Below are 20,218 nucleotides of genomic sequence, written 5' to 3'. Positions count from 1 at the left end.
CAAAGCTTGCTATGCCTATTTTTTTTTATTACTACTCCATTTTTCTGGGAACCTAATTAGACTAGGAAAACAGTACCAATTACCTGTCTATCTGTGAAAGCTTATCACAAAAAAGAAGAAATAATCCAGATTAGAACCAAAACCAGCCTCCCAAAAATAACCACATCTGCAGAAGAGAATTCTACCAATAAACCTATTCTGATGCAAGTATAGCAGGGAGAAATTTTTTCTGAGCAAAACACAACTAGACCTTGACTAATCCTTCACACTGAAATAAAGTTCTATTTGTGTACCTGGGAAAACTTTAGTAAGTGTTTTAGTCAAAGAAAGTATTCTGATAGAACTGGGAGAGTAATTCTGTATTCACATGTTAAAAAGTCTTGGACTGGTTCTTCAGTATTTGCCATTTAGAATTCACCTCTAATTTTCTTGCCCAGCAGAGCAATCACTGCCAGTCTCAGTTACAGGTGCACTGATAGATTAATAAAAGATGCTGAGGAACAGTCCTAAGTTAATTTATGAGTTCAATTGTGTTCTTAGAAGGATAGTATCAGTTTTCTTTGTCCCTATCTAGTTTTCTTCCACTATTTTTAATTTCTTGGAAGGAAAGTCCCAGACTCCCACATTTGTCCTTTCCTTATTGGAGACCTCCACAGTGAAGATGAAGCGCTATCCAAAGATTTTATGTCACTGCCAGCAGACAGTGACACCAAGACCGGTCCAGAGGGGCAGGTGCCTGGCAAGAATGGAGAGATGGGAACAATGAACAAGACAGAAAACAAAGGAATTTACTGATGGTTAAAATAAAAAACGAAGAAGTCGTGTGCAGTACAAGGGGTCACATCTCGAGGACCCTGGAACCAGGAAGTCACAACAATGTATGGGGTGGGGTAGAGGCTGCAGGTCCAGTCAATAATGAGGATATGAAACAGAACCTTCTAGATATGCAACAAGCAGTCAGTCAACCATGTATCAAAACTAAGAACATAACTCATTTGTAACAAACTGATTAACATACTAGCTCCCATGAGACAACTCTTCTATTCTCTCACCCTAATGTAAAAGGATATTCTCTCACCTAGCTAGTGCTCCCCAGGGTCAGAGGCTGATTCTTTGCAGGTATGCAGGTGAAGCCACTCCCCTGACTGTCCCCACTAGACCCATTTCTACAATGTTATAATGTGAGAATTACTGATCTCATCAATCCTTGTAGTCTTGTTGCTGCTATGTATTAAAAGATAAATGTAAACAGTAGTTTTTAACAGTAGGGATATTTAAGAAGAAAATATGATCTGGAAAATTTAAATCTTAATTTAATCCCTGTATACCATTAGATAGCTAAGTTAACCATCAATCCCTGATAATGACTCATTCATTTATTTAGCCAGCAGGGCTGACATCCCACTTTTTGGTGGATTATCAATAAGAGTTCTGATTAAAAGGAAAACAACTATTCCTTCCACATGTTTATACAAAATAGTTAAGAAAAAACAGACCTTTCACACTGAAAAATTTTGTCAAATTTCACATAGGGTTTTTTGCAATAATAGTTTTGAATGCCATGGCAGGAAGCTGATTTGATCTGCTCTTAATCAGCCTTGTGAAGATGAAGTAATTTAGCAAAATTGTAATTTACTCTTACTTATGTATTAATTGAATAAAATCTTGAAGCTTGAGCCTGTTACCTATTGCCTGTAAAAGGCAGTTTCACTCAGGAGTTTGAGAAATGTGGCTCAGTTTCTGAAGTCAAGCCTTTGTCCATAACACTGCAAATAGACCAATTTTTATGAAAATTACAGGACTAGAGGGTGAAAAATCACCTTGGCCAGCATCCATTTCAAATTCATATTTATTGCTGAAGGCTGGTGAATGGGTTTTACACATAATTGTTGCACTGAAATCGCCATGTGAAGCCTATCCTGCCGTACGAGAGAAGGAACACGGCCTGGCAGCGCAGGTTTCCATCAGTGAGCGTGTTCTTCCTCAGGGCTACAGGATGCTGTTGCAGTCCCGTCACTATTCTAGACCCCTCACTAGACCCACTCTCAGCTATTGAACTACAGCCAAAGAGGTGACCTGGAGCAGCAGGGGGTCACACTGGCACTCTGGAGTGTGTGACCTACGCGCATCCTGCTGCAGGAAAAACCCACACAGGTACCATGTGAACATCTGTCTCACATTGACATACCTGTCCACACAGCTGGCATGCAAATTTTTTGGGGAATTTCAGCTGATTTTGTGGAAGTTCTGTGTGGATTTTAGGGTGATTTTATGGAAAATGTGTGAGAATTTTGGGGTGATTTTGTGGGAATTTTCAGGAAATTATGGGGTGATTTTGGGGGAAATATTCTCAAAATTCACAACAATATTAGCTTTAAATTCCCACATAATTTCCCCCAAAATCTCCCCAAAATTTCCTGAAAATTCCCACAAAATCACACCAAAATACTCCCACAATTTCCACAAAATTGCCCCAAAATCCCCTCAGAATTTCTACAAAATCTTTACAAAATTACCCACAGAATGCCCCAAAATCCCCTACATTTGCCACAAAAATAACCACAAAATCATCTCAGAATCTACTCAGAATTCCCACTAAAATTCCACCAATTTCCCCACCAAATCCACACAAAATTCCCACAAAATTTTCCACAAAATCAGCCCAAACTTCCCTAAGAATTTCCACAAAATCCCAGCAAAATTCCCCAAGAACTGCCCCAATATCCCCACCATTCGCTAAATTCCTACAAAATCACCTAAAATTCCCCAAAAAATTCCCACAAATCACCCCAAAATTCCCAGAAAATTCCCAAAATATCACCTCAGAATCTCTACGAAATCTCCACTAAAATCTCCACAAAATCCCCAAAAATTCCCACAAAAATTCCCACAAAATCATGCCAAAATTACCTCAAAATACCCACAAAATGACCTCAAAATTCTCTTGAAATTCCAAAATAAATCACCTCAGAATTTTCACAAAATCTCCACAAAAATCTCCACAAAGTTCCCACAAATTCCCCTCAAAATTCCTGCAAAAATTCACACAAAATTTCCCACAAAATCATGCCAAAATTTCCTCGAAATTCCACCAAAATAACCCCAAAATTCTCTCAAAACTCCCACAAAATCACCTCAAAATTTCCACAGAATATCCTAAAAATCACCCCAAAATTCCACCAAAAATTCCCACAAAATCCCCAAAAGTTCCCCTGTTAATTTCCACAAAATCCAAAAAAATTCTCACTAAAATTCCCACAAAATCACCCCAAGATTCCCTCAAAATTCCCACAACATTCCTCCAGAATCCCCTTCGAATTTTCCCAAAATCTCCACAAAAATCCCCACAAATTCCCACAAAAATTCCAACAAAATTCCCCCAGATTCCCCTCCGAATTTCCACAAAATTACCCACAGAACTGCCCCAAAATCTCCTAAATTTCCCACACAATTTCCCACAAAATTCTTTCAGAATCTACTCAGAATTCACACCAAAATTCCATCAAATTCCAAACCCAATACAGAAAAACTTCCCACAAAATTTCCCACAAAATAAGCTCAAACTTCCCTATAAATTTCCACAAAATTCCCGCAAAATTACCCAAGAACTGCCCCAAAATCCCCACTATTCCCCTAAAATTCCTACAAAATCACCCAAAAATTCCCCCCAAAAAATTCTGCCAATATCACCGAAAATTCCCTCAGAATCCAACAGAATCACCTCTGAATTTTCACAAAATCTCCACTAAAATCTCCACCAAATCCCAACAAATTCCCCTCAAAATCTCCAAAAATTCACACAAAATTTCCCACAAAATCATTCCAAAATTTCCTCAAAATTCCCACAAAATGACCCCAACATTCTTTTGAATTTCCCACAAAATTGCCCCAAAATCTCCTCAGAACTGCCCCAAAATGCCTTCAAAACTTCCCCAAAATATACTATGAACTGCCCCAAATTCCCTAAAATTCCCACAAGAATCGCCCAAAAATTCCCTCAGAATTTCCAAAAAATCTCCACAAAATCTCCACAAAATTCCTCACAGAACTGCCTAAAAATTCCCACAAATTCTCTAAAAATTGTCATAAATTTTCACAGTTACCCCAAAATTCTCTTGAAATTCCCACAAAATTGCCCCAAAATCTCCACAGAATTTCCTCAAAATCACCCCAAAATTCCACCAAAAGTTCCCACAAAATCCCCACAAGTTCCCCTGTTAATTTCCACATAATCCCCAAAAATTCCCACAAAAATTCCAAAAAAATCACCCCAAAATTCCCACAAAGTTCCTACAAAATCACCTCCGAATGTTCACAAAATTTCCATAAAAATCTCCACAAATCCCCCAGAAATTACCACAAAATCCCAAAAAATTCTCACAAAAATTCCCATGAAATCACCCCAAGATTCCCTCAAAATTCCCACAAAATGGTCCCAAAATCCCCTCACTCTATCCACAAAATCCCCTAAAATTCCAACAATAATTCCCACAAAATCACCCCAACATTCTCCCACAACATTCCCACAAAATTGCGACAAAATAGCCTCAGACTTTGCACAAAATTAACCGAAAATTCCCACAAAATCACCCAAAAATCTCCACAAAATTCCCACAAAATTCCTCCAGAACCCCTCAGAATTTCCACAAAATCTCCACAAAATTACCCACAGAACTGTCCCAAATGCCCCTAAATTTCCCATACAAATTCCCAGAAAATCCCCTCAGAATCTACTCAGAATTCCCACCAAAATTCCATCAATTTCCCCACCAAATCCACAAAAAATTCCCACAAAAATACCCACAAATTAAGCCCAAACTTCCAGAGAATCTCCACAAACTCCCCGCAAAATTCCCCAAGAACTGCCCCAAAATCCCCAACGATCCCCTAAAATTCCCACAAAATCACTCTAAAATTCCCACAGAATTCCCCCAGAATCCTCGCCGAATTTTCACAAAATCTCCAGAAAATCTCCACAAATTCCCCACAAAATCCCCACAAATTCTCACAGAAATTCCCTCTCCCAGGGACCTCACGGTGCCCCAAAAGACACCCCCTCCCCTCAGCCTTTCTTCCTCACCCCCAAAGAAGGCACCAAGGACTCCCAGCCGGGCGAGGAGCGGCACAGGGATGCAGACACAGAGGCACGGCCAGCAGGACAGAGGCTCACCCAGAGAGGGCTGCGCTCAGGGAGGAGCTCTGGGCAGCACTCAGACTGGGCAGGGCTCCTTTAGGACAAGAACAATTACATGTAGAAGCAATTCCCTCATTTGCATCTCATTTTTATTTGACACCCCCAAAATTCAATTAATATCACAAGGAATGTGCAGTTCTGGCTTTTCCCTGTACCATATTTGTACAGAGGACCTGGGTACAGCACGCACTCCTGAGTCATTGAATAAATCCTGGTTTACATTTCAAAGGTTCTTGGTCTGGCAGTGCCTGTTTGCAGGTCTGGGCTGGCACGTTCGCCTCCCCTCACGGCCACATTCAAGAACAATTGATCAGATTTTGCAGAGAATTCCCAATAAAACCCAGGTATAATCGGTGAGCAGAAAATCCTTTGGGGTTTAGCTCCATCTCTCACCTGTTCCAAGCGGAGGGAAGATGGCCTTTTGTCACACATCACAGCAGCAGTGATGGATCAAGGCTATTTTTAAAATTAAAATAAAGCAGATCTGATATAAACGTCTTTAAAAACTACTAAAGCTTTTTAAACCCAAGGAGACTATCGTGATTCCCAAGTTCAGTCTTCTATTCACACTGGTTTTGCTATCATGAAATCTACCAGGTTCTTTTAAGAAATAGTAAATCATCATGACTAAACCTCTGGCTCCTCGTTATTTGCACTTGCAGCCCCTTGTAGGAAGCTCTGCAGCCTTTTTTCCCATCCTACTCTGGAGAGAGGATGGATATTAATGACACACATATGCGCCAACAGTCTTTCTGGTTCTTCAAAAAGTTAAAAATGCCTGTAATAAAAATTATACAAAGTAATATTGTGTCTCAGACTGTTCAAGAAAATGGGAAGTGGAGCTTTAATGTCCCACTGAGGGAGGTTGAATAAGATCGTCCCCCTGAGTTCCCACACAGTGATCAAAATTTTTTGACCAAACAAGTTAGGTCTGTATGAGAACAGCTCAGGAGGCTTCCAGGGCTCACAGTGATGATGGCAGAGCACAGAATGTTGAAGATGAAGTGTTAGTTCCCTGAATTAATGCCCTGATGTAGCCAAATCTTTTTGCAAAGAGACGTAATAATTTCTTCTCCTTGTTTCCAAGTTCCCAAGCTATCCTGTAATTCATCACCTGCACTAGTGCAGACCAGTGGGACAGTAACAGATCCAGCTCCTGAGCTCCGAGCCATGTGTTCCCCTTGTAAATGGAAGTCAGGAATACAAGAACAGCTGTGGAAGAAAGATGAGAGGACAATCAGAGGAGATATTCTTCTATTTCCGCACGGAAATACCTAGCCAAGCTGTTTACCTCCAGGATTATGTTTTAAAATAGCTCCCTAACTCTTTTCCTAGATGGAAAATGTGGAGTGCCTTTGCCCACACAAAGCCAATGACCCTGCTCACAAGGAGGAACAAACCTGTTAAATCAAACTGTTTGAAATCTGACCTGTCAGATGCTGCCCTGGACCAGCAACAGGGATCAGCATCCAGGCCCATGGGGACTTGTTTTTTGCAGACTATTTCTCCTCTTGGAATTACATTTCTTTCATACCTTTTGTTCCATTATAGTCCTTGAAAGGGAAGTTTCTTAGAGGGAGTGTGAGCACTGTAGTGTCAGAAAAACCTCCCAGTGTCAGCATGCTCTGTGCTGCCCACCCCTCCGCCCATCCCACCGAAGACAGCTTCTGTTTTGGGAAGCCATGAGCCTGGGTGGGCAGGGGAAAACTGGTTTACTGGATGAAAAAAGTCATGGAATTTCCTAGTTCCTCCACCCCTGCCTCGTAACACGAGTGCTAAGAACAGGACAAGTCCCCATCCTCTCCCATCCTTGCCGACAGGCACAGGGATTTCACCGGCTCATGGAAGGTGCTGCACGGGCCCTGCTCCTCCATGAGCTGGAGCATGAAGGAGCCCAGCCTGCACTGCTGAGAGGGGCTCTGGGGGCTCCCAGTTACACCAGTCTGACAGAAGGTATTAGTACTATTTCCAGAGGAGTTTGCCTCACTTGTCCTGTTGGTCTGTAACAGCTGCCACAAAACATGCCTTCCTTGAAGTATTTTAGCACTTACTGAGCAATTCTGTGTTTTGGCACCTCTGGGCCAGGGCCTGCAGCTCCTCCTGCAGCTGCAGGTCTTTGCTGACAAGGCTCCACTCGTGCAGCAGCAGCAGCAGCAGCTCCCTGCTGGACAGGATGCTGTCATTGGCCATGAAACGCCTCATCTCCCTAAAAGCCTCCCCAACAATGGCACGGGATTCCAGCACAGAGCGGAGGGTGCTCAAAAACTCCGTCAGCCTGGCCACATCTACATTAGTCCTGTCAAAAGAAAACACAGGTGCCATGGATTTTCCTGCATGCTAATTAATAAGTGCAGTTTGTAATCCTTACTGTCAGAATGGCTAGGAATTAAGGACCTAGGATTTGATAGCAACCATGCATCACATTTTTCTTTATTCTCCCACGTATTCAAACACCTAAATCCGCCTGTCAAAGAAATCTCATCCAAATTCACTACTCAACACAGAAACTGAAGGTAAAAAAAGCCATTCATCTACCAGAAATAAAGAAATCCTCCTGGCCTTATTAAAGTTCCAGCTGGACAGAAGATGAAATGCAAAACAACTGAAACAAAAAACAAGACAAAGGAATTACCAATATGTTTGATCAACCTGACCAAAACATACAGAAATTCATTTACAAGCTGAATAGGAAGAAGTTTCCTCTTCTCCTGCAATTGATTCTTGTTTTCTCTCTTGTCTCCTAAATTTGTTAGCCACAGAGTATGCAGTAAGGAAATGATTTTATTTATCACCTTGTCTTCCAGAAACCTGAAAACAAACCAAAACAAGCAAATAAACAAACAGAAAAGGAAAGAAAGCCACATTTGGAAGGCAGATCCTCACCAGCAGCTGGTCCATCACCTATAGGGGACCATCTTTGTGTGCTTTGGGTGCACTTGCCTGAACCTTCCAGGGCACTCCATGCAAAAGAGATTTTTTGTGTATGTGCCTCTATGTGAGGGAGAGGCAAGGGGAGGAGGAATGTTCTAGACAGCTCAAATCCATTCCTGTGCAGCAGTTCCTGTCACAGCATGTGAACTGAAAGTGCTTCAAACTTAGAAGTAAAGACACCAATACAAGGTGCCATTTCCTTCCTTGGTTTTTCAAAGTAGTGTTTTGAAACAGCACCCTGGGGGCCTCGCACTGCACCTCAAATATCCTGCAGAGTTGGCCTGGGATGCTGTTTCATGTAGAACGGTCGAGATATTAGAGGCTCTTATCCCAGGGTTGATATACTGTTTTATTCTTAGGCTTCCATGTGGTCAGAGCGGGAGATGGGGATAAAAAAGAGGAAGTCCACACGTGGGCTCAGGTTTTCCTATGGGTCAGGAAAGGGGAGGGGTCAGCCTTGGCTTCAGGCCAATCCCATCGCAGGGGTCAGTCCATTGGTCTTGCAGGGGTTACAGGGTTAAAGGGATGTACCATTCTTAAAGCAGTAGGGTATTGGGTTACAACATCTCACCCTTTTTTTGTTTAAAAGAAGAGAGAAGGTTATTCTGGATACAACTTAAGATCTTTCCCACCACTTGGGGTTAGTAGGGGCTTTAGATTGTTTCGGGGTTTTCATCTCTATGTGATTTACCATGGCGACAGAGGGCATGAGACCACTAATGGCCTTGAGAACCAAGTGACGAAGGATTCCAAATGCCAGTATTACAAGGAAAAGAATAACAAAGAGTCACAAAATAGTTTTGACTATTGAAGTCCACCACCCCGTGAATCCCCAGCCCTTGAACAGTTCGTTGAACCAGTCTTCAGATTCTTGCTTCACTAGTTCGATCAAGGTTTTCATGTCTCGGAGGGCAGCATGGACGTTAGGAGCTTTCGAGGTCAGGTTCATGCAGCAAAGTCCTTCAAATTCCTGGCACTCATGTCCATGTAGCAGCAGGAGAAAATCTATGGCAGCACGATGTTGGAGTGTGGCCTGCCTGGTAATTTGTTCATCTTCTAGGAGGGAGCTGATGGCAGTGGATGTCAAATTTGCCTGTTTGACTACCCAACACTCTAGGTGGCCCAATTCACCCAGAGCCTTGGCTGCTGCTACCCATGGAAGAAATAGGGATACAGCAACTCTTTTGGATTTGGCCCAATGGAAAATTTCAGAGTCACAATCTTTGTCCACATTGTCCGCACTTCTCTTTTGGATTTTATTTACTGATTTGTTTTTATGAGTCCAATCTTTAATTAAGGTTTCATTGGGTGCCAACAGGGACAACCGCCCAAAGGTACATGGTCCTCCTAAAAGCTTAGAGGGAATTCCTGCCCATGCCCGATCTCCACAAATCAAGAACAACCCCTTAGGGAGGCTTTTGGGACTTGTGAGAGATGGGGAGTTTGCTGCAAGGTGACTCAAAACCCCGCACCACTTTTTGCCTGTGAATTCCTCTCTATATTGTGTTACATTGTGGAATTATTTGGTGTCAGAATGTTTTGGATAAATTACAAGCTGAATGCAGTATTGTGCCGGATAGGAACCTAACAGCTCTAATTCCTGAGGTTCCTGAGCTGCTTTTGGTAAATTGGGCAGCAGCTCCTCCATAGGGTTCTCTTCTGTTTGCTGCCCATTAGTTTTGTATACTGAAATTGTGTGTATCCCGGGAATTTCATTGTGCATCTCCATTGCAAAGCTGGCTGAGTATTCTCCAGCTTTCAAGGGAACTCCTACCAGGCAGGTGGACATAGGATTTTCTGCTGCTGCCGAGGACAGGCATATGTTTTCCTGTTGGAGTGTCTTTGCCAGGGTCACCCAGACGTTTTGACGCGGCTGAGGGACGATCCATGCAGCTGCCTGACTGTTCAGTGTTAACAGGATGACAACTTGGATGGGGTTCATCATGAGTTGAGTGGAAAGGAGGTATTCTCTAAAAAGAAAACAAACATTTTAAAACATGTTAAAAGTCTCTGAGTCTGCCGGGAGGTCATCTTCTGTGTCAGTTCTCTCTCCTCTCCGGCGGCGTCTTCTTTTCGAAGCAACTGTGACTTGCTTCTCTTCCTCTTCAGCTGGAGCTGGCTGTTTGGGGACATAAGGCTTCACCCATTTCTGGGGAACCCACCGAGGGCCTGAGGGAGTGGATACGCACGCATAACCACGTCCCCAGGTAACAAGCTCATAGGGACCTTTGGTTTCCCAGGTTTCTGGATCCCTAATCAAAACTGGTGGATGCTCAGACAGCTTGAACTGTTTGCCACTGTTAAAATGACGAACCACAGGAGCATTCATGTTTTCAAATGAACAGTTCAAGAAATTGATAGTGAACAGGGCTTTGCACAGCTTCTGCTGTGGAGACATCCACACAGTTGAATTGCTCTGTCTAGCCAGAACATGCTTGAGCGTCTGATGTGCACGCTCAATCACAGCTTGGCCTGTGGGGGAGTGGGGGATGCCAGTCTTATGTTCCACTCCCCACTGCTAGACAAATTCCAGGAACTCCTTGGACACATACGCTGGGCCATTATCTGTTTTGATTTCCTTAGGGATCCCCAATACTGAAAAATCTTGCACTAGGTGTTGTTTGGCATGCACAGCTCTTTCTCCTGCATGGGCAGAGGCATAAACCGCACCTGAATATGTGTCAATGCTTACATGAACATATTTGAGGCGACCAAAACTGGGAATGTGTGTGATGTCTGTCTGCCACACCTCACAGCTGCCAAGGCCTCGGGGGTTAACCCCTGCACCTAGTGATGGCATGGCCTGGAGCTGGCAGCTGGGACAGGTGGCCACAATGGTTCGAGCCTGACTCCGTGTTAGCTTGAACTGACGGATCAGACCTGGCACATTCTGATGGTATTGCTGGTGGCTCAGCTTTGCCTGTTGGAAGATGTCTGGGAGGCGTGCTTGTTCTGCTGGGGTGGCAAGGGAGTCTGCCTGACGATTCCCTTCTGCGATCTCACCTGGCAAATCGGTGTGTGACCTCACATGCATCACATAGAACGGATGTTCTCTATGAGAAATCAGATAGATTAGTTTTGACAGCAACCTGAAAAGCTGCTCATTGTCAACCTCTTTGAGCACTGCCTGCTCCGTCCTGGACACTACTCCCGCTACATAAGCTGAGTCTGTTACCAAGTTGATTGGTTCTGAGAACTTCTCAAAAGCTCTTACCACTGCAGCCAGTTCAGCTACCTGAGGCGAACCCTCCACAAACTCAACATCAGCTTCCCAATGCTGAGTCTGAGGATTTCTCCAAGTCATCACCGACTTGTGGGAAGCCCCAGAAGCGTCTGTGAACACTGTGAGAGCTTTGAGTGGTCTCCGACTCCTCTTCTCACGAGGAATGAGGTGGAATTCCTCATTGAACAGCTTGTGAGACGGGGCATGGACTGATATTTGTCCACTGTAGCTGTCCAGAGACAACTGGAGACTGGCATTGCTCTGGAGCAAGTGCTCGAATATCTCCTTTGTCAGCCTCTCAGGAGAGTTCCTTCCCTCCTCAGAGAGTTTGACTGGAAGGTGAATACATGTGAAGTCACAACCTGCCAGCTCATACAGTCTCATCCTTGCCTTACGAATCAGCTGAGCTATGAGTTCTTGTGGCTTTGTGATGGTTTTGGATCTTTGGTGGGAGAGGAAGACCCACTCTATGATTAAGAGCGAATCTCTCTGCCCCTCGATCCACTGGAATATCAAACCGTGTAAGTGTGGTAGTTTTCCCAGAATTATGAATTTGAAAGGCAGTTCAGGCTTGTAGCGATGAGCCTGTCTCTCTGCTAGAGCTTTCTGTACCTTTTCGATTGCAGTTTTTGCCTCTGGGGTCAGTTCCCTGGGAGAAATCAGTTCTCTCTCCCCCTTCAATAAATTGAAAAGGGGCTCCAGGTCCTCATTAGTGAGGCCTAGCCAGGGCCTAACCCAATTCAAAGACCCACACAAGGAATGGAGATCTGCTAAGGTTTTTGGGTTACAATTAATGTCCAATTTCTGAGGAACAATGGTCCTTGCAGTGATTTCCAGGCCCAGGTACTTCCAAGGTGGCATCCTTTGGACTTTATCCTCCTGCAATTGAAATCCAGCAGAGGTTAAAACCTTAACCACTAGGTCAAGCGTGTGTTGGAGTATAGAGTCATCGGGGGCACACACAAGCAAGTCATCTACATAATGTAGGATGATAGCTTCCTTTCTCTGAGCACGCACTGGGGACAGCAATGAGGCCACATACCACTGGCATATGAAAGGACTACACTTCATCCCTTGAGGGAGCACTTTCCAGTGGTAGCGCTTCATTGGGGCTTCTCTGTTGATGGTAGGAACAGAGAAGGCAAACCGTGGAGCATCTGCTGGGTGTAAAGGGATTTGAAAGAAACAGTCCTCAATATCTAAAACTGCCAATTTCCAATTTTGAGGGAGCATCGTTGGAGAGGGCATCCCTGGTTGAAGTGATCCCATGTCTGCTATAATTTTGTTTATTTCCCAGAGATCATGTAACAATCTCCATTTGTCCTTCCCTGGTTTCTTAATTACAAATACCGGGGAATTCCAAGGACTTATAGTTTCTTCTATGTGTCCTTTTGCCAATTGTTCTGCTACAAGCTCCTCCAGTGCCTTAAGTTTTTCTTTACTCATCGACCACTGAGCTGTCCAGATTGGAGAATCATCTAACCATGTCAATTTGTGGGCAGGGCGCTCCTCAGTGGCCGCCTTTAAAAATCCTGAGAACTTTTGGGGATTACCATTTTCATTCCCCACTGAGACATGGTATCTCTTCCCCACAGGGGGCACTTATAGTCTGTAACAAACGGACGGACACTAGCCATTTTTCCATCCGGTCCCTCAATTTGCACGATGCTTTTTGATATTTTAGCCAATTTGATTCCTCCTATACCTTGGATTTTGCCTGCCACGGGTTGCAATTCCCATTGTGACGGCCACATCCTTTCGGGTATGATCGTCACATCTTGCCCCTGTGTCCAGCACCCCCTCCACATGGAGATGGTCTGAACCATGGGTCAGATTGCATGCCACAGAGGGTTTTTCCTCACCCACCACCTTTGCCCAATAGATTTCAGGTGATTTTCCTTCTGCTGTGATTTCCTTTGGAACAGGGATGGCCTGGGCAAGGATTTGCCCCTCGTTCAGGTAATAAGGTGGTTGTGAGCAGCGTGCTAAGAGAACGAAACCTGAGACATTTTCCTTCTTGGATAATGGAAGTAATTCCATCTCCAAGGGTGTGTGTGCTGTGTCCCCCATAACTAAATACTCACAGCGCAGTTCCAAATGCAACAGCGTCAGGTCCAGTGAAGTGCTAGACAGATCCACTGTAATTGCTGTCCACTCTGTTGACATAAAACAAACACCTTTAGTGGTCTTAAGATTGAGACGACCAAAAGGCGTCCAACCCTTGCCAATCGAATATTTAACATTTATGCTATCATTAATCCCCACACTATTTGTCCCGTCCTCCCCCTTAGTTTTAAAGAGAGAGGGTATTTCCCGTGTGGAACCCGCAGTATTTATATCTTCGCTCGTGATGATATTTATGGTGGGTACGCGCTGTACACCTAGTTTTTTTGTTTGTTGGTTTTCTTCTGTTTCTGGTTGTGTGGGCAATCCCTTGCATAGTGTCCTGTTTTCTTGCACTGGGAGCAGGTGATGTACTGCAGCTACTGTGGAGGTACCGGTTGCTTCCTTGGTCCTGGTGTCATCGCTGCTGCAGATCGTGAGTGTGCTGGTCCTGGATTCCTCTCTGGTGCACTGAACAGTTCTGCTTTTCTGGTGCAGGCTTCTATCATCTGTGCTAAGCTAGGTGGTGGGTCGAGGGGAAGACTAAGTATGACCCTGCGACATGATTCATTAGCGTTTTTCTGAGCCATCTCCTTCAATAGCTCTGCCTGCACCTTTGGGTCCGAGACTTGTCTCTCCACCTGTGCACGGAGTCGATCCAGAAACTGCAAGAAACTTTCTGAAGGAAACTGTTTAATATTAACATAACTACCTGTAACTTCAGCAGTAGGTAATTGATGGAAAACTTTTTCTGCTGCTAGAGAGATCTTATCCAAAACAAATTTAGTTAATAAACGTGCCTGTTTATCAGGGTTCTCAAATTCTCCCTCTCCTGTTAGGTGTTCCTGTGTAATATCATTATTATCCTCATCTTTTGCACTTTCTGGGCTTTGTTGTAGTTCCTGCAAAAGTATTCTTAAAGATCTTTTCCAAATGCTTTCCCACAATTCGAATTCCGAAGCTGAAAGTAAACATCTGAATAAATACTTAATATCATTAGGTACCATCTCATTAGAACTAAATGTTGCTCTTAAAAATCCTTTAAACATTTCACTGTGTCTGCCAAATTCTCTTTGAACCTTACAAATTTCCTTTTTATCTTGGTATATCAGTGGCTGATATGTCCTCCTGCCATTTCTCCTACCCATATAAATGACAGGAGCCACAGACGGTATCTGGGTTTCCAGACCCAGGGTTTTAGGGATGGGCTCTATTCCTCCCTCTGCTCTGGGCTGTGTTATCTGTTGATTATGTGTCTCTACAGAGACAGTGTCCTGAGCGATGGGCGGTGCCGAGGCCCTTATCTCGGAGGGAGGTTGTGTAGAACTTGTAGAACCAGTTCTCCCACACCCACCCCCACCCCGCTCTGTGCTAGCCTGATAGCTTGGGGGTCGTGGTTGCGAAAGAGAACAGTCCTGAATACCCAGAGGCGAGGATGAGTTTGGGGAGGGGTCTGAGGGTGTTAGCAAGGGAGAAGGAGTATTATGGGAAGAAGAAGAGTTTAATGCCATGTGGCTGGAGCCATTTTGGGGTTTGCTTTCAGCCTCAGTAGTAAAAGACACGTGGCTGTCAGCCTGAGTTAGAGAGACAGAGGAGTCAGATTTCTTAGGTGAAGAGGGAATAACACATGCAGAGGGACAGATACAAGAACTGGTTGACTCTGAAGCAGTTTGCTGTGGCTGGCTGTTATTTTCTGTTTGAAGTAACAGTTTTCTAATTTGCAAAAATTTTGGGATGAACATTAAGGCTTTTTTATCCCCATTTTCAACTTTTAAAGTTAATAAATCTCCAATTTCATTCCAAAATAAAACCGAATTCATATCTTCCAAATTAAGGTCTGATTTTTCTACAGACAGCCACCTAGCAAACCTATCTAGTTCTCTGTTAGTAATAATCACATTTGCAATCTTTAAAAGTTCTCTAATTTGTGAAGCCACGCTCTGTTGCAAAGTAGATTGCTGTGTACCCATATTTTTCACAGCAAGTTACTCTAATATCTCACTACAAAGCACAGTTAAAACACAGTAAGAGAAGGCTGCTAGCTGCCGGCTAACTGGCACCTCCCCCCACAGAGAATCACAGGCTGCAGCAAAAAAGCGGCGCCTCTCTTTGAAATCAGCTGTCTGGCGTGATACTGTACACACGGCAGAAACTGTTTCAAGGCTGCCTTGCTACCCCCACCAGTGTCTCCGGCTGCATACAGCTCCAAAACCCCCAGGGAGGACGCTGTGCAGCCCAGCTCCCGGCACCTCGATTTTACAGAGAAAGCACCTCAAAATCCCCCTCCCCACGGAGGAAAATTTATACTTACCACTCTCTGCGAAGTACCAAGGAGCTGAAAAACTGTACTTTGTAATCTGCTCCTGAAACCGATCACCCTATGGGCTGGATGAGTTACTGGTTCCGTTCCCTTAAGCTAGACCTGCTAGAAAGCAAGTTTCGCCCACAGGGTAGTTGGGCTTCCCATCGGCTTCTTAACCCTTCAAGGGTCACAGCCTCTCACGTGGATTTTAATTAAAAAAAACACCACGGGCCGGGCGCCAACTGAAACAGCACCCTGGGGGCCTCGCACTGCACCTCAAATATCCTGCAGAGCTGGCCTGGGATGCTGTTTCATGTAGAACGGTCGAGATATTAGAGGCTCTTATCCCAGGGTTGATATACTGTTTTATTCTTAGTCAGAGCGGGAGATGGGGATAAAAAGAGGAAGTCCACACGTGGGCTCGGGTTTTTCTATGGGTCAGGAAAGGGGAGGGGTCAGCCTTGGTTTCAGGCCAATCCCATCGCAGGGGTCAATCCATTGGTCTTGCAGGGGTTACAGGGTTAAAGGGATGTGCCATTCTTAAAGCAGTAGGGTATTGGGTTACAACAGTGTTTCCCAGACCATGAAGCCCCCCCACCATCATCCCTCCCACCACAACCCGAAAGCCTCTCCATTCTGTTTTCACAACCACAAGGGCCACCTCAGAGTTCAGCAAGTTCTGCCAGTCCAGCCCTTGGTGCCCCTGTGTCCCTGTCTGCCACTCTTGTTTTCATACTCAGCCATGACTATTCTAGTGTGGACGGTACAATTGTTCCCATTTCTCCTGTACTGCTCTGCTCACCTTTTCTCTAAGCTGTGCAGGAGCCACGTGAGGAGGCTGTGATCCTGGATCAGCTCATGGGCAGCAGCTCTGATGACACGGGCAGCACTTTGTAATATCGCCAAGATACGACACTGAAACAGAAAATGTAACTTGTTCTTTGACAGTGCAGATCTAACGCTCTAACTCAGAATTAGAAATCTGACTGCAATCTGATCAACTTCAAGGTAAAATGAACATTACATGTTCTCAGCAACGCCAGGGAAGGAGAGACATGCTCCAGTCAAAGCTTCATGCCACAGGTGCTACTCTTAAAAGAACTCTTCAGGTAGCAAGACAATTTTATCTTTCTGTCCAAGGTTTTGATCCCTGAAATACTCAGGGTGGATGCTCCCAAACGCAAGAGGTCCTGGCACGTGAGTTTCCCTCCTGCTGAAGCACTGCTCAGGTAACAAATGTGCTGGTCAGGGAATAGAGACCCCCAAAAAACAAAAGGCCCTGACTAGGAGCAGAACCACGGCAGCCACATGAGGCTCCAGGATGGCAGGAACATGTTCCAGTTTAGGGGGATAAGGATGGGACTGCTTTAGACACAAGCAATTATTTCCCCCTCCACACATACAAAAAATCAACAAGGAACAGATTCTCTAGAGAGTAAAGGCAGAGTCATCTGCTCCTTTCTTTTTGTACTTGAGATCTCAAAGCCATGCAAACTTCTGTGGTTTGGGGTTTTTTGGTGCTTTCTTTTTAAAGTCTTACCTGGGAGCCCCCATCACACAATAGATTGTTGAAAAAGGAAAGAATTATTTGGAAAATCCTCTAGTCATAAAGCTCGTAGCAATGTTTGTCATGCAGCCCCTCCCCAAGAAATCTGAGGATCCACTCACGCTCTGTTTTGTACTGGAGGCCACAAAGAAAAATACCACCATCAGACATTTTGACACTTCCAAACAATACCTGCTCCTAAGAGCACAAATCCTGGTTCCCTGGGAGTGTCAGCTCAGGGCTTACCACAGCTTGCTCTGGTCTTCTCAATTTCCTTTCCTACCAAATTTAATCACTAACATCCATCAGGAACACTCAGTCTGCAGCCCAAACAGCCAGTGGAAATGGAATTTTAGAAGCTGTTGTTCCTAAAATACCTCAGTTGAACTCAATGATACTAATCAAAACTCAAAAGTGAAAGTAGCCTAACTGGGGCAGAATATTCAAATAGTTGTGCTCACAGAGCATACACAGCACAACTCATTGTCTGTCAGTATAAAGAAAGCAACAAAAGCCCCAGAGAAATCACATTTTTAATTCCAATATGAAACAAAAATGCCTCTAATTAACCACCTAGGGGAGAATGAGATTTCATTGTATTGTTATGGCTTTTTTCTGAAGAATTACTGGATTCCTAAAATGGGACTCTTACCTCAAAATCAAAACTGTAGAAAAACTGGAAAAAGTCTGGTATTTTCCTCAGGTCCAAAAACTGGTGTGACAGAAGGAATCTGTTTACCTGTGTGTACATGTGCTCCCCTGTGAAGAGAAAAAGCTGTCACTGTGGAGGAGGACAACATTCCCACCCCACAGCCACGGACAGCAGTAAATGGAAGCTGCACTGAGTAGAGCTCCAAGCTGGGAGAACAGCCCAGGAACTGCAGAAGGTCTTTGCTCTGGGCTCATTACATTGCTGGCCATCCCTCCCCTTCTCTTCCCCAGAATGAAAAGCTCAGTCAGGAGTGCTGAAGAGATGAACACTCCCCAAGGCTCCGTTTGCCACCCCAGCAGTGACACACGCAGGAAGGTCCCGTACCTGGCTTCAGCATCTGCTGTGCCACTGAGCAATGCAGAGGGTCAGGGAGAAGGTGAACCTGAGCTCTGGCTGCCTGATTCCATTCTGCACAGCATCCAAGAGATCCAGCAACTGCAAGAGTCCAGGGAGAGAAACCTGAGCCACAGTCCAAATGAACACAACAGGAGCATGAACACATCAGTCAGCTTCTGGGACATTTCACAGGCCACATCCCATATTCCATCAGCATTTCTATTCTGAGAAACAAAGTTCCCAAGAATTTCTACAACACACTTCCCACTTTCTCTGTCTGCAGATTGTAACAGGAGGAAACACCAAGCAGCAGAGGAGAAACAAGGGGAGAGAGCGATGACAAAAAGCTTCTTTCAGCTGTCTCACCACACACACATAGGTGGATGAGCAAGGCAACATCTCTCCCACACACGTCCATGACCTACAAGGTCTCACCTGCCAAAGTGGCAATGGAGCTGAGCCTTAGCTCTCCAAAGCTCTCCAAAGCCAGCCCCTTCCAGACGGGAGCAGAAGGAAGCCAGGACAAAACACGCAGCCACTCTCATGCTGGGGCCATAGCTGCTCAGGGCAGCCACTGGGAGACCCAGGGCAGTGACTTCCACAAACTTGTGACACACCACCACACACTCTGTCGGGGGCAGCAGAGAAGAAACAGAAAGCACCTGGGTGTGTTAGCACTGACATGTCCCAGTGTGTGTAACAGCACCACAGTCCTTAACATGTCTGATCATGAACACCCATTTCTGGCTCTACCCTCAAAACCCATGGCCTCAGAAATTCACTCTAAACAGGAATTCTTTACCTGAGCTGAAATTCATGGGGTTGTTTTCATTAATTTTGTTGTATTTATGTGAGACAGAAATGATCCTGCTCACTAGGCCACGCAAAGCTAGGGGTAAATTCTGTAAAGACATCTTGTAGCTCACTATTTCAGGGGAATACAAAGAACAACAAGAGAGAAAATTCATGCCTCCAGAGCATTTCTGGGTGCCTGAAAGACCAACACTAAAAAACTTCTGTAATAGAAAGGAGCCCATAAATGGCCCACAAACCACCCCAGTTGTCCCTGTGCAGGCACAAGTGACTCTGCTGGTAAGGCCTGCTCTGAGCAAAGTACTCAGCTGTATCTTTGAGCCCTTCTGGGTAAAACAAAATCCAGCAATGACCAGAAATCAGCCCAACAGAAAACAGGAAACACACCCTTTGATGTTGCATTTACCTCCCACAGTATTGTGCCATCAGGATTTGCAGTTTCTCCTTTAAGGGTTTGTGTTCTTTGTGTTTTGAAGGGTTGCTGCCATTTCTACCCACTGATGGCTGGAAATGACTTGGTGTGAACCTTTCACCTTACCTCCGGGAATGGAGCGCAATGGCACCTCAGTGGTATTTAACGGATACAAATGTCACATGAGTTTAGCAATAACATTCCTGTATGTTCTTGTCATTCACCCTGAGAGTCAAGAGGAAGTTTCTAGAAACAAAGATTCCTACTTAAGAAGGGGCTGCAATCTCACTGCCAAGTACTAACATCTGGCCCAATGACTTCTCCCCCCATCACTGCTCAGACTAGTGTGCGTGCGTGTATACACGTGTGTGTGTATATATATATATGTATACAATATTATGTCAAAAAATCACAGATTATTTCTGTCCCTGTACCAGCTCTAATCCTCTCATCTTTTTCTCAACTACTCGAACTAGTAAAACTCCATTTCATGCCTGGCAGTTTCTTGTTGCCAGCTCTGCTGGTTACGGGCCATGCAAAGCAGGATCTCCGCTTCCCCAAAGGCCACTGCCATTTGTCCCAGAGCCACCACTCTGCTCTCCTTCAGGCAGCAGCTGTGGGCAAACTGCTGATGTGCACTAACCGT

General features: G+C 44.6%; 1 protein-coding gene across 8 annotated transcripts; it reads right to left on the bottom strand.

The window, feature by feature from the left end:
• Positions 1-209: 209 nt before the first annotated feature.
• Positions 210-18,470, bottom strand: LOC116995880 (nucleolar pre-ribosomal-associated protein 1-like). Of its 8 annotated transcripts, XR_004417810.2 has the most exons (9): positions 18,336-18,470; positions 17,952-18,058; positions 16,556-16,668; positions 7,859-8,002; positions 7,246-7,490; positions 6,309-6,406; positions 5,588-5,650; positions 5,081-5,228; positions 210-736 (listed from the first exon to the last, which is right to left on the bottom strand). XR_004417810.2 is itself a non-coding variant. In XM_033058962.2 (7 exons), exons 1-7 carry the CDS (start codon positions 18,346-18,348, stop codon positions 683-685), a joined length of 774 nt encoding a protein of 257 aa, XP_032914853.1. In that variant the 5' UTR covers positions 18,349-18,470; the 3' UTR covers positions 211-682. The 8 variants fall into 8 exon arrangements, 5 of the variants coding, with proteins under 5 accessions (XP_032914853.1, XP_032914851.1, XP_032914854.1 ...); XR_004417809.2 differs by lacking the exon at positions 5,588-5,650; XR_004417811.1 differs by lacking the exon at positions 5,081-5,228 and having other exon boundaries at positions 720-736.
• Between the last annotated feature and the right edge of the window lie 1,748 nt (positions 18,471-20,218).

This window comes from Catharus ustulatus, chromosome 4 (genome assembly GCF_009819885.2).
Source record: "Catharus ustulatus isolate bCatUst1 chromosome 4, bCatUst1.pri.v2, whole genome shotgun sequence".
NCBI lineage: Eukaryota > Metazoa > Chordata > Aves > Passeriformes > Turdidae > Catharus > Catharus ustulatus.
The sequence above is the reverse complement of the archived record's forward strand: the minus strand, read 5'-3'. Positions and strand labels throughout refer to the sequence as shown.